This window comes from Polistes dominula, unplaced genomic scaffold (assembly GCF_049000335.1).
Source record: "Polistes dominula isolate Pdom_NZ unplaced genomic scaffold, Pdom_raw_medaka contig_82, whole genome shotgun sequence".
In the NCBI taxonomy this organism is placed as follows: Eukaryota; Metazoa; Arthropoda; class Insecta; order Hymenoptera; family Vespidae; genus Polistes; species Polistes dominula.
The window spans coordinates 2,430,011-2,447,414 of NW_028301046.1; the positions used below are offsets into that span (position 1 = coordinate 2,430,011).

Below are 17,404 nucleotides of genomic sequence, written 5' to 3' on the forward strand. Positions count from 1 at the left end.
AACGCGAAGTTTCCGAAGCAATTTAAACGTAATCCCACGCATCCTAGCTTGACGTCACATTGCCAACCAACTAACGAAAGGAAGCCCTTCGAAATGGAAATTTGTACGAGTTATTCTCATTCTCTTTGCTTCTATCTTGAGATAAATAAGAATCTAACCGGTCTTTCTCTCTAGGACACGCTCAAATGTGTCCACTTTCAAGACACAAACCATGATTGATCGCAAGTGTGTAAGTAAATAGAAAAAAAAATAAAAAAACATAGAAAAACTAGCTAGAACTCTTAGCAGATCTGTCGCAAGGAAAAATAATTTCTAAGCATTGCAACTTTCGGTATAAACCGCATAATAAGTTTCGCGATTCTATTTCTAAGTATACCTCGATCATCCCGGAGCTTCAATCTATCTTACTCTTTCACGATACCAATTAAAGTTTTCAATGACAAACTAAGCAATTTAATGTAAATGTTAAGTTTATCGGATGCGGCCAACTTGTCGTCACGTACACGTATATTACACTAGAAACAAAAAAAGAACTAGCTAAGATAAAGATAATAGAACGCAATGTGAGACTACTATTTGTTCATTCTGAACAATCTATATTTTGTTGTATTTGATATTTTTTACTTTAACAAAGTATCTTTTTTTTCTTTTTTTTTGATCAACATTGTGCAAAAAGTATTAAAATAAAAATTGAAATTGTGTCAAGTAAAATTTTACTTCTCAAAAACATCAAACATAATTTTTCTTTTGTTCGTAACAACTTTTGATTCTATTTTGAGTAAATCATATCCAAACAAAGTAACGTAACTGTATAAATTACTAAAGTTATCTTTCGTTTTTTTTTTTCTTCTTATTACCTTGTCACGTGTATCCAATAAAATAAATATCCAAAGTTTTGTGAATTTTTATTCAATTCGTTTATATTCTTCTAAATGCTTTTTTCTCCTTTCATCTTTTTCGCTGGCTCCAAGCCTAAATTTACAAAAATACGGGGGCAAAGAGAAAGAAAGAAGAAAACAGAGAGAGAGAGAGAGAGAGAGAGAGAGAGAGAAATCAGCTGTGTCGGAGCTACGTATAAATAATTCTCGGCCCACTTCCATGTTTTCTTTTTTTTTTTCACCGATCAAAAAGACGAGAACCAAAGGGGGGAAGGAGGAGGAGGAGGAGGAGATTGTGTGGAAATTGGACAGAGATAATCTCGTGTTTCACGCTCACGCAAAACTTTGAAATATTTCAAGGGACATGGTTATTTGTAATAATAACGATCATTATATTGATAATTAAGCATCAATTTGCGCTGTGATATTATATCCTTGAGGTGTGTGTATATCCTTGAGATGTAATACGACATTCTTTTACTTTACGTAATTGAAATATTTCTGACAAATATTCCCTGAGAATTATTTTCAAAATATCAAATACAAAATACAAAAAGAAAAAAAACCATTGTTCTCGCTAATGTGATGACGACAAAAAAACGTGCTTTTTTTTTTTAAATAAACATAACAAATATTCCTGGAAAATCTTGTTATACATACTTTCGTTTCATAATAATCAAACACACAAAAAATGTGACAAAAAGTAAAACAAAAATTAAAACGTTTCCCCATTTCTTTTTCTTTTCTTTCTTTCAAAATTAATTTTACTATATTCAATCGACAAGGACGAATTCCAAGCACCTCAGGTGTGTCCTTGAAAAACGATGATAAGATGATAAGACTACGACGACGACGAGGAGGAGGAGTGCCCTATAAGAAATGACCACCCAATTTGGTAACGATGAAGGTAAAACGAAGGAAATTCGTGTATGGGAAACAACGGTATGGCGAGCTCCATTCAGTGTAAAGCCAGCCAGCAATGTAACGGTTTCCGGGCAAGGATGTGGCACAGCCTACATACCTTTGGTATCGTGAAAGGAGAAGGAGAGACAGAGAGAGAGAGAGAGAGAGAGAGAGAGAGAGAGAGAGAGAGAGAAGGAGAATAAGAGACTGAGACTATACCATTGCAAAGTGGGATAGAACGAGATAATACCAATGAATTGGACAGGACAAGAGAAAAATGTTCTCATACATTTTTAATTCACCATACATACGTTTTCTGCTATCTGTTTAAGAAAAAAAAAAAAAAAAAAAAAAAATAAATCAGAATATAATAATTTGATTGCCATGTTGGTCATATATGATCTCAGGTTTCTCTTGAGACGTCACGGTGGTCATTGGTGACCACAGTATATGAACCATTTACAATTGTAAAAAAAAACTAAATGAAAATTGAAAGTTAGTGTATTTGAATATGACATATATATATAGAAGATACTTTGAAATAAAAAATGCCCTTTTGAACAATAACAATTTTGTGTATCAACCCTTTTCGGAAGTATTTCATTTGGATTTGGGTGCTGTAGTGATCGCAATTAATTTATATATATATATAAGATTAGTACGGTTTCTTGTGTGGTGGCTGATAGCAAACTATGTGTGGTGGCTGAATTTGGTGACTGAAAGTGGATACGCGTCCGAAAAGAGTTCATCAATTCATAAATCATCAAGGGTTCATCAATTAATAAAAATAATGATTAAGTAATAAAAAGATGTGTATAAGAATGTTGCAGAATTGTTGTATGGTAAAACATATAGAAGTAAGTTTGCTAAGTTGGAAGACATATGGGATGGTGGATACCGGCAGTGTGTTACCACCGGCACGGGTAACACACGGGTTCTCATAGGCGCGATTCTGTCAGTGAAAGGAAGTATAACGCGCGAGCTGCTTGAAACATAGTTACTTAATCTCCGTTTGACAGAAACGAGGTCATTTTTATCGATGCACGACGACGAACGACGAACGACACCCGACCGATACACAATAAGACACATGGAAGAAGTCGAGAGAAACAAAATATCTTGCATTGAAGTACGGTCAGATTATTTTTATTTTATTTTTAATAATGTTTCTTGTTTGTCGACATTTTTGAGATTATCATTTTGTTTTTCTTTTTTCTTATAAATTATATTAAAAAAAAAGATTAATAAATAATTAAATTCTTGTTTCATTTCTCAATCAAATCGATGCCATATCCATCGTTCGTTGTTGTTTTTTTTTTTTTTAATTAAATTATTTTATTTTAATATTTATTATATTATTTAATTAATCTTATTTCTAATATAGTCTACTTTATGCGCATATATACTTAATATATAATAATATATACTATATTACTCTGTAATTAATTATATTATTAATAAAATCTAGATTTATCTTAACTCCGCCTAGTTAATATCTAGATATCCCTAGATAATATCTAGCTGGTCCTAAGCCCAGAAAAAGAAGGAGGGTTCGTTCGAGGGTAAGGCTAGCAATCTACCCTCCCTAAAAAAAATAATAACTGCACCCGGAACTACACAACCTCCTCTTTAGGTTTCTAATCCTAATAATCCTAAAAAAAAATCCTAAAAATCATAAAAAGATCATTTCTCTTCTTACAGATTTAACATTTGCTGAATATTCCCGTTAAAGTAGAGGAATATTGAAAGGTAAGGCTCTCTCTCTCTCTCTCTCTCTCTTTCTGCTCAAACCCCCTTCCACCCCTCTCTCTTCTCCTTACATTTTTTTTCCTACGTGACCCGCCATTAAATTCGTCCTCTTTTCTTTCTCTTTCTCCCCTCTCTTTCCTCCCCCTCTCTGAATGATCATCATCGACAATAGGCAAAGAACACTTTCGCCGACGTGCTTGGCTTTTTCCTCCCACCTCCTCCACACCACCACCTGTGGTCGGCCGATCTAAAAAAAAAATGTGTGGTGCTGATGGTGTGTGTGAGTGTGTGGATAATTCCGCATGATATTTCCCTACCTCTTGTCCCCCTTTTCGGTGAAACCCCTTCCCCCACAACCACCCCCTCTTTTCATCGAGTGGAAGAAGTTGGAAGGTGTTATCCCTTCTCCTATTTTACTTTTCTCTTTGCCTCGATGCACGCGTCGCGTTATCTCCTTCTCCCCCTTCCCCTCCCCTCCCCACCCCTCACCCTTTCTCCTTCTCACCCCTTCCCCCTTCTTTGATTCGTTCTCGCGTCGCTACTCAAGAATCCGGATCTAGGCTCAAGGTTTACATAAAGGAGCTTGAACGAAGAAATCTTCTCTCCTCATTTCATCGTATAATTAATTATCAATTTAATTTTGTTGTTATTTTTTTTGCATGTTTCGCATGTTTATTACAGGTATAGGATTATAATTGTGTCCTTCATTTTACAAATATGCAAATATTATTGAATCAAGTCCCTTTTTTTATTTTTTCTATGTATCTCCAGGTTCTTCCTAATTGTCTTTACAATTTTGTATCAATTTGTTGTGTTGGTTCGTGAATAAAAAAAATGTTTGGTTTGAAATAAGGGATGATGGTATAATAAGGAAAAAGCAAGTATTATTATTAATCCTTTTGGTTATTACCATTTGACGTATTAGTACGTCATGCATTTGTTTGGGTAAAGATGCACATGAGTGCACAAAGTTTAATCGAGTAATAATGCACATTATAAAATCGTTGAAAACAATGCGATGTTCTTTTCTCGTAACTGTGTGTCTGTATATGTATAATATGTGTGTGTGTGTGTGTGTGTGTGTGTGTGTGTGTGTGTGTGTCGAAATCGTTGTTGGTTCGTTCAAGCACGTTGCTACGTTGGCAATATTGAGCAATAAGTATAATATATATCGTACAAAAGGTAGAACACGTGCATTACGGATAAACTTTGATACAAGTTTGTATTACTTTGTCATTTTCCGATAAGGTTGTTGTTGATAACGTTAAGGAATTCTAACAAATCATTAAAGACTACACGTGTGGTGTACGGTGATCACCTCGTTTTTCCATCTATCCAGGAAGACATTCATTTCAAGGTTTTTTTAAATTAATCGTAAACATTGAAAGTGTTCACGTGTTGACTACTTCTGTTGGTGTTTTACAATTTGTTTACGCAAATGTTTTTTTTAAAGTCAAAACACGATGTGAGATCTATATATATCTATATATATATATATCTTTTTCACTTGTAATCGTGAGAGAAAACAAATAAAGAGAAATTATTTTCTGTAATATATTATTATATTATTATAAATTAATATTTATCTTATTATTATATTGTAATTAAATATTTCAAATTAATTTATATTATTATAATATTTAAATATTATATTTAATATTAATTTAAATTATATATTAGAATTAAAATTTTATTATTATATTATAATTAAATATTTCAAAGTAATTTTCAAATAAGTGTTTACCCATAGGATTAACCATACAAAAATGGTATGGTTTCTTTTTTTTAAATATAAAACATAAGAGTGATTATATATATGTTTCTTAATCCACTGATATACTTCGTTATCTTAATTCGATGTCAAATGAAAATTCGAAAAGAAATGTCAAAGATTTAGCAGTTCGCTGCTTTTTTTTTTTTTTTTTATTCATTTCGATTTTATTTCGATTGGTTGAGGACGTTCGTTGACACGTTGAAATTTCATCGAACGTGACAGAAGATTATAAATTCGTTAATGAGAGAAATTCGAATATAATTTCAAAAGGTAATTTGTCATTAAAGCTTCATGAGAAATGAGTAGGGGGAGGAGACACACGACACACACACACAGAAACAGACAGACAGATACACGTGTCGCGTGAGCAAAGTGAAAGTCATTCGACGCAAATGAAATTCGGAATTTCAGTAATCGCATCGTTGCAACCGAGCTAGAAGGAAGAAGGAAATGCCTCCTAGTTAAAAAGAGAAAGAGAAAGAGAAAGAGAGAGAGAGAGAGAGAGAGAGAGAGAGAGAGAAGTGTAGGTTACGCTATGAATGGAAACTAGATAAAAAGAAAGAAAGAAAAAAAAATACAAGAGAGAGAGAGAGAGAGAGAGAGAGAGAGAGAGAATGATCGTAGTGCGCGTGTGCGTGCGAACGATCAACGCTCGCACGATCACCTCCGGAATTTCCGGTCTAAATCGTTCGCACCAAAGAAGAAGAGGAGAAGGAGGTGGAAGAAGGAAGGGGGAGACTCTTTACGACCTTGCACGAATTTCGCTCGAGGACTTTGAAAGCGAGAACCTATTTCTATTTATGATTTTTTTCTTTTTTTTCTCTAATATTTCTTTTTAATTATTATAAATTATTTTATTAGAAATATTTAATTGTAATAATTTTCTATTGTAATTTGAAGAAAGTACTTATTGTATTTTGAGTGCTGAATACTAAATTAAATATATATATATATAGATATATTTTTTATTTAATTATAATATTATAATATATTATTTAATTATTATATATATTTTATTATTATATATATTTTAATATTTAATATTTATTATTTTATTATTATTATTATATATATATTTATTATTGTAATTTGAAGAAAGAAGTTGTTAGGTATAGTTGCAACCTGTTAACCCTTTGAGTGCTGAATACTAAACTTATTTAATTGTAATATTATATTATATTATTTAATTATTATTATATTATATTTTATTATTATTATATATATATATTTTATTATTATTATAAAATTATTATTAACTATATTATAATAATAAAATTATAATTTAAATATTATATTAATATATATATATAAAATTATAACTAAAATGTTTTGTAAGAATAATTTATTATTAACCAGATTCCAATATTAAATTATATTTAATAATTAAAGTTTTACTTTTTGAATATAATTTAATTGCATTATTATAAACATTATATTATTTAACATTAATATTATAACAAACACGTATATATGCGTTCATAGCACTCTAAGAGTTAATTAGATGATCGTTTGAAAAAAAAAAAAAAGAAACCACATGTGCGTTACGTCACCATGTACCGTTTTCTTCAATAAATTTCGTCTATTTCTATTTGATGAGTTAGAAATGGGCCATTGAAATGATACACCTCTATCGATATTTTAACGGTATTTTAACAGAGATAGATAGATAGATAAATAGACTTGGTAAGTAGAGAGAGAGAGAGAGAGAGAGAGAAAATCTGTTATCTCGAATTTGAAGAGAACTTGAACGATTCTTTTATTTTGAATCATAGAATAGATTATCATAGCTTATTTGGGAATTTCTGATAGTAATAATAAATTTTAGTAAAAGTTTTTTTATCATTTTACATCATATATGTTCCACTTCCATTATTTATACTTTTGCGATGATAATTTTAAAGTAATTGAGTGATAAGAATTGTTGCTAACGATGTGAAAACAGTACTATTTACAAAGAAGACGTATATAATATAAACACTTATATATATATATTATCATTTCGATTATATAAATTTATCGATAATGTTTTATTGTTGTAAATACATCACTGACAAAAATAATAAATCCGATAGAATAAAAAGATTGGAAACCCCCACTTACTATTCTTACCAAAACATTAGATTATGTATTACATGATTATACTAATATATTATATTTAATTTATATTATATTATATTATATATTATAAAATTAAATACTCTATTATTATAATATAATAATATAAATAAGTATATATATTATATATATTTATTAATTTAATAATTATTATATGTATTTATTAATTTATATTATATTATATTAATTTATATTATATATTATAATTAAATATTATTACTATAATATAATAATATATATTTAGTATATATATAATATATTTATATAATATATTATAAAATAGTATATACTAAATATATATATAATTATAATATAAATATTATATTATATAACAATATTATAAAATAATATATTATAATACAGTATATATCTTAATAATATATTATATATTATTATATTACATATTATTAAAAATATATAATTGCATATTGAAATAGATATAAAAATTCTAAAAAATTAATTTAATTGAAAAAAAAAAAATAGATAAAACAACCCTAACAGATTTGATTGGTAACACTACGAGACCAACATTACTAGTAATCTAGTGATTTCGATTGGTCACGGGTTTGCATGGTATTTAAAACCGAGACCATTCGATCGATCGTTCTAAATTCAAAAAAAAAAGGGAGGGGAAGAATTCCATGTTTTACGACCCTATTATGTTCCACTTTTTTGGGCCTAACGTATTTACATATGTATTATACCTCAATACATTACCTCCGGAATATTATTTTGAATAAAGGAAAGAAACGTAAGGACAAGCAAGCACAACTATCGATTCCTTGATAATCCGTTCAAAGTCGCACAACAGCAGCAACAGCATTCTCTTCTCACTTTCCCTATTCAAGGACTATAAGCATCCTTCGCTTTTCAACCGTAAATTGTAAAGAAAAAGATCATTATTATTTCTGATAATCCGGTTTATTTATTTGTCACGTATTTCAAGTCGAGTTAACATGGGGAATTCCCATATGTGTAATTTAACAGGACTTTCAGATACTTACGAATATTACTAATTATAATACATTACGTTTAATTACTGTTCGGCTAGGGACTTTTAATCGAAGTGGAAAGTAATCTCAATGCTACACGTAAAAAAAAAAAACAAACCCTTTTTTACAGTAATTTCAAAAAATAAGAAACATTTTAATGCGAATAATATAAAAACATTTGTGATATCGTCTAGTAATTTTTTTCTTTCCTTCATTTATCATTTCAGCATCTAGTTGGAAGACGTTCGTACCAACGATCTTGATATGAACCAAAAAAAAAAAAAAAAAGTGGGGAGAAAGAGTTGAGAAGATCTGACAAAAGGTCTTTGGAACCAGTTTTCGCCAGACGCGTGTCGCGTCGTACTAAAAATCTTATTTTATCGGTTGGCCAATAGGAACACGATGCATCTTCTTTCGATGACATCACATCCGGCGAATCTTGCAGTATCGATTCTCAATGTCGACCCCGACCCCAACCGGTAAGACCCCTTTCCCCCCTCCCTAATGTCGATTAGAATTCGCTGACGAACCTGAACAATGAATAATTCTGCTTGGATCGGGTCTGGGTCCGGTTGTTTGATGGAAAAAGGAAGAAGTCGAGTGTGTGACCTTGAAGGTTTGTGAGTTTCGCGACCTTCGACGAGATCATAAGTTAGTCTAGGTTTTTTCTAGTGATTGAGATTTATGAATCTTTCCTTAAAACCTTTCATCGTTGAGACAAAGACATTCTTAAGGTGCATTTGTCACGTGCAACGATAATTCGCGATAATCATCAGAGAATTAACATAAGCTTAGTCCAAAGAGAGGATGATGATGATAGTGATAATGATGATGATGATATGATGATGATGATGATGATTCTTGGATCACGACCTACTTTTTAAATCGAAGTTGCTTAGATTCGACTGTTGGAATGATTGAAAGTGGGTCATGCGTAAAAAGTAACTGTTAGCCAAAGAACATGATGTTTTGTGTTGATCATTGCTGATTAAGTACTGAAGAGAAGAGTCCAATAGGAATGATACTGTAATAATCTATGGTTCATGTGTATTACCTTGAAAGAGAAGGGAAAATAGGGAAGGAAAAAGTTTGATAGATTCATTCAAATGTCACAATTAATGTTTGATATAATTAATAACACTTTAGTGTGGTTGTTCATACAATATGTGTTTGATGGTTGGGTCAACAGTTAGAGTCTTCGATCATACATTTGTGAGATGCTACCGCTGTTTAACCCTTTGAGTGCTGAATACTAAACTAAATATATATATTATAATATACTATATATAATATTACATTATATATGTATACACAATATTCATATTATAATATTATAGTAATATAATATTACTGTATATATAACTAAATAATTGTACAAACTACATAATTAATAAATACAAAATTAATAAAAAAAAAATTTATATTTATATGCAAAATAATACATATAAATTTATATAGATATTTAATATATATTTAATAATATAATATAAATAATATATAAATAATAAAATAATAATTATATATATATATTTAATTAATTAATTAATTATATAATTAATTAATTAATATAAATATGAAATTATTTTACATTAAATATTAACAAACACGTATATACGGTGAACGACCAATCTAGTTATTTTTACCAAACGCATATATGCGTCCATAGCACTCAAAGGGTTAAAAATTAATTCTTTTAAAAATATTGTCAACAACCCCTGGCAATATTTGACTGCATAGACGTGCTGCCATTATATTGCAAAAACACTCCTCCGCACCCCCGTTACATTTTTTCAATAAAAAAAGGGTTGAGAAAGATAGAGATAGAGATGGTTGATAAAATGCGATAGCAACGGTACGAATAAAAGCGTGTGGAGGATAAAGGCTCGCATAAAACGGACGGTAACTTGTCGGTAAAGTTGTTTGATGTGAGTGAAAGGCAACAATGCGAAAGTAAGCGCGTGCGCGTGCGCGGCACAATTCGCTTTACACACTACTAACACACATATAAGAAAATAATGTTTTAACTACGTTAAAAGATCTAAATATGTAGCCACATATGCAACGAGGTCTCTCATGCATGCATATTAAGTTCTTTTATAGTTGTGTGTAGATTGATTTCAAATACAAAGCACGGAATTATTATTGGATTAGCCATATTTAAATCTTATCTTTGAAGTGTCCTTTATCATTTTTCTTCCGTTCTATCAAAATACTTTCTCTTTTTTCTATTAATTAATCCTAAAAAGCCGAAATAATAATAGATAGAATGAATTACGGGTGTTATTGGTTATAGATTAATAAATAGATGACGTGTATTCTGATTGGTGGTTAAATGTGAAAACAAATTTATTACTGAAATAATTTCATCCCCTTTCGTAATTTAACACGTTCCGTGCCACGTGTACCACCGGTGGTACATTTATCATTAGACATATTTATTTAATGCGCTGAAATATTATAATAATTATTATATAATTAATGTTTTTTAATTTAATTATATATTAATTTAATTAATTATTTAATAATATATTATATAATAATATAAGTTAACGACAAATCTGTGCTGGAAAAATTAATACTCGTCCGATCATTAAAGTCAAGCAGCGCTAGACACCGTTTAGTACTTGGATGGGTGACCGCTATAATAATATAATTAATATATTATATAAAAATATAATTTATAATATATTAATTAATATTAATTTAATTATATATTAAGCCACGTGTACCATCGGTGGTACATTTATTATATTATATTAATATTATATATTTAATGCGCTGAAATATTATAATAATAATTAAATATAAAAATATAAAAAAAATATATTAATTATATATATTAATTAATAATATTAATTTTATAATAATTAATAATTATATGTAATGGTTGATTTTAATATAACAAAATGAAATGGCCTGAATGACAAGTCAGGTAAAAAGGGCCTTGGCACAGAACGTGTGTTAAGGACCAGAATTTGAAGATAAGAGAATAAAAATGGTTGATTCATTGTCAAGTTAAAAAGATGAATGATAACTTCAAACCATTTTGAATTGTTCTATTTTAATAATCGTCATGATGGGGAAATTTTTGTCTTCAGAGAGACGATGATAATAAAAAGCTTGCAGAAATAAACAAGAACGAAGAAGAATAATAATATATATGACATGGCAGATAAGGTGGTAGTGCACAAGTGGTTGGGATTTATCGCGAATGAGAAGAAGCACGCATGGTATGAAAGTCGTTTTATCCGTAAGGGCTATCGTTGTTAAACGTTGACAACGAATCAAGCACAGATGAGTTCGAGTGTGTTCGCTCGCGTGCTATCTAACGAAGAAGAGCAGATAATGTTTATGACGTACTTTCAAACTAGAGTTCTCCCTCTAAACCAAGAGTGTACACGCGTTCAATCAAATCCATTGTACATAAATACACGTATGAAAAAGCTTACCCTACCTACCTCTACCTACCATCATATCGGACAATAGAAATGATTGTTAACCCATTAGTAGGACTCATGTGTATATGCAGTACCTGCACCTGCACGCCAAGAGATCTCTAACGAGTTTTCACGCTTGTACAAGCACATCGACTTTGCTTATACGATAAACGATACGTGTGTGGGTGGCTAGCGAAAATAAATGCCCTTTTTATCGACGCGAATTGACGAAGGTGAGTTGAATGATACATTGATTAAAAGCAAGGATTATAATTACGATTTAAAGCTTAGTTATTGAATATTTTCATTTTTTTTTAATGTGTTTGTTGTTACTTCAATGAATTTTATATATGAATCCCCCATGAGAGAGACACACGGTGGTTCGTACAATCATAAATTTAATTCGTATTAACGTCGCTCAAAAGCTGTTTCTCTGCTTAGAGCACTGAGCGTGCGCGTCGGTCTCCTATAAGGTGGTAAGCAACGTTGCCAGTTACGAGATTAAAGGTCAACTTGTCCAAGTCTAGGCTGAAAGGTCGCTAAGCGAAGGGGAGGCCGGATGTGATCTTTGGAACGAATGTTATCTTGCACTTTTTTTCCTTACTTATATCGATCTCAAAGATCTTTGATAAAATGTTATTTGATTTCAAACAAATTCTTTTAGCAGGAATTATCGTCCTAACCCTCTTTTCACTTTTTCTTTCCTTTAGCTTAAATCGTAACAGTTATATTGAAATATTAGGTTTATCGGAAAGTTCTGTACATTTTTTGAATAAAACAAAAGTAATCAATTTTCACATATTTCTTTAATTGTACTAATATTTATCAATTATCATTATTTATAATTTCTTATCATAGTGTGATGACAATTTATATATTGCATTTTTACAAAATGTTTTATCTCTAATGACGAAAAATTGAACTGGTGTTTGTCAGAATGAACAGAATTTTCCGGTAGACTTAATATATTTAGATGGTTTGAGAAACGTATGATATTATAGAGCACGCATTAGAAAGAAACTGGGACCACACCCAAAAAAGGAACGCGAGATTTTAGAAGAACAAGTCAATTAGATCCAAATGTTTACGTCATTTTTTCGTAGCAAATATTTCTAACAAAATTCTTGTTTAAAAATGGATAAATATAGAATTGAACAATGATATCAAATGTTAAATGAATTTTTAAAGAATAGGAACAATATGTCACACAAGAATACATACGTTGAGAGTAACGTTACGTATTGTTAAACGTGTAACGTGAATTTGAGGAAGCTTCGAGAAGAAAAGGTTGGAAAGAGAAGGAAGGGTTATAGCGTGGGGAATTGGCAATAATAATTGGTGACTAGAGAGGCAAGAGAGGAAAGAAAACGGCGTACAACCTTGCACGAACGACCTCGATCGCCTTCACCGAGGAAACCTTCGCTGCGCGTTGCGTTACTCGGTGTGCTTTTATCGTACGACACAACGACAACGACGACAAGATTGACTTTTGTTAAAACAATATTTATAATTAATATAATAAAATATTTATTTATTGTACTTACTCCTTCATTTCCTTGGAATTGTATCGTAGGGTTCTGGCTGGTACCATGCTGAAACAAATAAAGAAAACAAATATTTATTTAATGTATGGAATAATTTATATTTTTAGGGCTAAATATCGAAAGGGCATATTAATTTGAGGGTTATTATTCCCCCCTTTGACACGCAACCACATTTTATTCCTAAATCATCTCGGAAACATACGATACGTAAGAAGAAATAATATTAATAATAATTATATTATAATTCTTTCGTCATATAAATATTATACTTATAAATATTAATATTTATTATATATAATATATTATCATATTTGTAAATAGTAAATATTTAATATTATAATTATATATATATTTTTAGATATTAAATTATTAAAAAAATTTTATATTTATATATTTCGCGACTACCAGGATTCGAACCCACGATGTTGGGGTTAGAAACCTGAAACTCTAGCTCTGAGCCACGAACAGTTTTTTCATTAATATCTATTATTTATTATATATTATATATTTAAATATTAATTTTGACAATTAATATTTTACAATTGCGTTAGATAACTAATATAATTTTTTGGTAAAACAAAAAGGTGAACTAACCAACCCACTGAACTCTTGGTTTTTACACCAACCCCTCAGTTCTCATTTGAGACAAATATGCAATGTATGAAGAATTGGTTCGAAAGTTGGGGGTGAGTAAGGTTCAAAAGGGATAAAAAATAATAATTAATTGTTAAGAGTAACCCAATGACAAAATCACACCCCCTGTATATCACCTCATTAGGTAATTTCTTATGTAACAATTCAAACACAAGAGAGTTCTCAATTAAACTCGCATGAAAATCAAATTCTTATCGATACAATTAATTTTGTTATCATCCAGATGCAAAACTTGATAGAGAAATCATCAAAAGCAGTCTTATTGGTGCAAAGGAGTACACATATCATATCACCAGTTATAATCTTAGGACTTGCATATGATTCTATGTTGAATTTTGTAGACTCTGTGGTAAACGGTGAGTGGTCGAATGAACGATCTACTCAGGGGAAAGGGAAAGTCATGCTGGTAAGAGCTTCGCATTACTTCTGACCAACGTGATGGTGTTGGTACTGATGCTGGTGGAAATGAGACACGAAAGACGACCTGTACAGGAGGATGACGAAAAAAGAAATTCCATCTTCCATCTCTTATGATCCTATCCAAGGATAGGATATGAGATAGGTGAGAGATAGAAAAGGTTCTTTTTTATCCCTCGAGGTTACTTATAGCAATAAGAAAGAAAAAAATGATTTGTGAGGATGGTTCGTTCGATTACTTTCACCGACGTATCAAGGATAGATAATTCTTTCATCATATGACCGGCCCTGAACGAAAAAAAAAAATTGAGGAAGAAGGAAAAGAGGGAATGGAATGCTCAAAGAAATCTCTTAACACTATGACGTCCGGTGGTTCCATGTTGGTGTCATGCGAAAACTATTGGGTAAGTACTGGTCGCTTTATTTTGATGCCATGCGAAAACTTTTGGGTAAGTGCTGGTGGTTTCACGTTGGTGCCATTCATAAATTATCGAGTATATATAATAATATAAATATCAGTGCGACACGAAAAAACCTAGAAAGACGTGTGGACGGGGGGACAGTGTTAATTGCGATGAAATTGACGAACAACAAAATAGACGAAGAAAGAAAGTAGAAATAAATCGAAGAAAGGATATTTAAAGAACCTTTCTCTCTCTCGCTGGTTTAACAACGTCTTGTTTCGTAAATGCGAAACTATGCGGTTACTATTTGCTGGAGTATGCTTTCTCTCGATGTTGGAATTCATTAGAATTTTAATTATTCCGATAATCCTTTACGGGGACGATTAGTTTAGTTGAGAATTTGCATTGCTTCAGGACATATCTTTCAGTTTTCTCGGACATAGGTGTATTATTAGGTTGTTAATGGTGTTCGAAGTTAAATCTAATCCTTTCAAGTGGACATAAATAGTTGAATTTGATAAATTTTTACATCTCACCAATCTCACGTGTTGTTATTTGCCAGTTTACATCAACTAATGCACCTTTATTGTGTCAGGAAAAATACAAACAACCCAATATATTTATCAAAGGGATGATACAAACTTAAATTCATATTGTAATGTAACAAAATGAGTTCATTTGCACACCTCATAATCAATGTTACCTAATCTTCCTTACAATTTCATATTGACAATAAATAATGATAGTCACCCTAGCACGGTGACTATTAAACGCATATAAATCTTATTGAAATTGGGGGGGGGGGAGGGTAAGAGAAAGATAGATGAAGAAGTGAGGGAGGGAGAAAGAGAACGTCATAGTATCGAAGCGCGAGTAGGCCCACCCCAACACCACCCGCCAAAAATTGCGAGTGAGTCGATTAATCGCTCGACGCGAGAGACATAATCGCGCAAAACTCGAGACGCTTAGTTGCCAATTCGTGGTATGTGAATTTCATCGAGCCGACTGCTAAGAGAGAAGCTGAGATATTCGGCAACACCGCCAACTGGTTCACTTTCTCTCGGTTGGCGAACTCGAACCACTCGCTTGTCGTCGTCTCTCCCTTCGCGTCGCCTTAAACTTCTCTTTCTCTCTCTCTCTCTCTCACTCGTCTATAATAAGTGTGTGTGTGTATGTGTATGTATGTAAGTAAGAGTACGTTTAACTTGAACAATATACACGTTCCTAAGCGTGTAGGAGAGCATCTACGTAAGCCACCGCCACCGCCTTCTTCGAGAACGCCTGAAATTCACATTCCGTTTCGCGACTTATGGCATCTCAACATATTCGGAGGACTCCACCAACACCCATTGAAGGAAGAGGATGAGGAGGATGTCTGCTGGTTCTCAAAGTTTTACTCAAAAAGTCTTACTCAAAATTACTAACCAATTTTGTCTGCTTCTTCTTTTTTTACTTTGAGTTGATCGTACCCAACAAAATCCTATTAATTTTGACGTTAACACGTTTTAAGCGCCATGTGAATTTTTAGGAACATTATCGTCAGGCCACAGGTATTACTTTGTATTGAAAAAATAGATGAACGTGTCAGTCATCCGTGATGGACGTGGCTTAAACGTAAAGTCTAGTGTCAGTCACCGATGGCTGACGTGATGCTCAATATGTTTAGATGCATCAAAGAATCATCCTTATCTTATCTAACATTTTTCTAGTCATCTAACGCGATCACGAGCTATCAAAGATGAGCGTCAAAGTTGAGAGATTGGATTGAGTTGAAGGAGGACTTTCCACGTGGTATATTTGTCAAGATATGACCACAACCCCTAAGACCGCAGATCGTTGTCAACAACATTTCGTTTGAAATAGCAAATTGAAAATAAAATGAACCCAAATCGTGTACTTTACATATTCCCATTACAAAAATGAACAGGTTATTTTTTTCCAAGTGCCTACATTAGAGTTGTTTCTTTCTCCCTTTAACCTTTTCGTGTGTGTAGAAAAAGAGAAAAAGAGAGAGAAAGAAACGAATGGGAGACTCAACCAATCGATATCGATTGATTTCTAGGTCAGAAGAGGCAAGCAAGCAAACAAACAAACAAACAGTCACGAGGTCCTTCATTTTCTCGTCCAACGAACCAACACACACCACCATCCATCTATCCATCCATCCATCGTCTTTGCTGTTTGTATTTTACGCTAGCGCTTACGCGAACCATGAGAAAAAGACCAAACGATGGACTGTCTATAACATATGGCAGGTTGTGATTACATTTTTTTTTTTTTATAGTAGAAGAACCAGCCACAATCTTCATCGGCAACTTCCTCTTTGAATATAATCCGAACAGTCCCGACTGATATAAGGTCGAACGAACGAACGAACGAATGTGTTTTTATACTCAATCGAAGTAACGAACGTGAAAGATAAAAAAAAAAAAAAGCATATTGATAGAATGTCTCGTGTTTATCATTACTCTCGTAAAAAGAAAAATGTTACTCTTATCATTCCTTTCATTTTATTATAAGAGACTGAAAAGTAATCC

General features: G+C 31.7%; 1 protein-coding gene across 2 annotated transcripts in view; it reads right to left on the reverse strand.

Moving 5' to 3' along the window:
- The window catches only part of Su(Tpl) (Suppressor of Triplolethal), a 72,729-nt gene that overhangs the window by 30,493 nt on the left and 24,832 nt on the right, over positions 1-17,404 (reverse strand). For both annotated transcript variants that reach the window (XM_089175116.1, XM_089175117.1), the window contains exon 2: positions 13,393-13,440. In XM_089175116.1, coding sequence (XP_089031242.1) covers positions 13,393-13,440 — 48 coding nt within the window. The remainder of the gene's footprint in view (positions 1-13,392; positions 13,441-17,404) is intronic.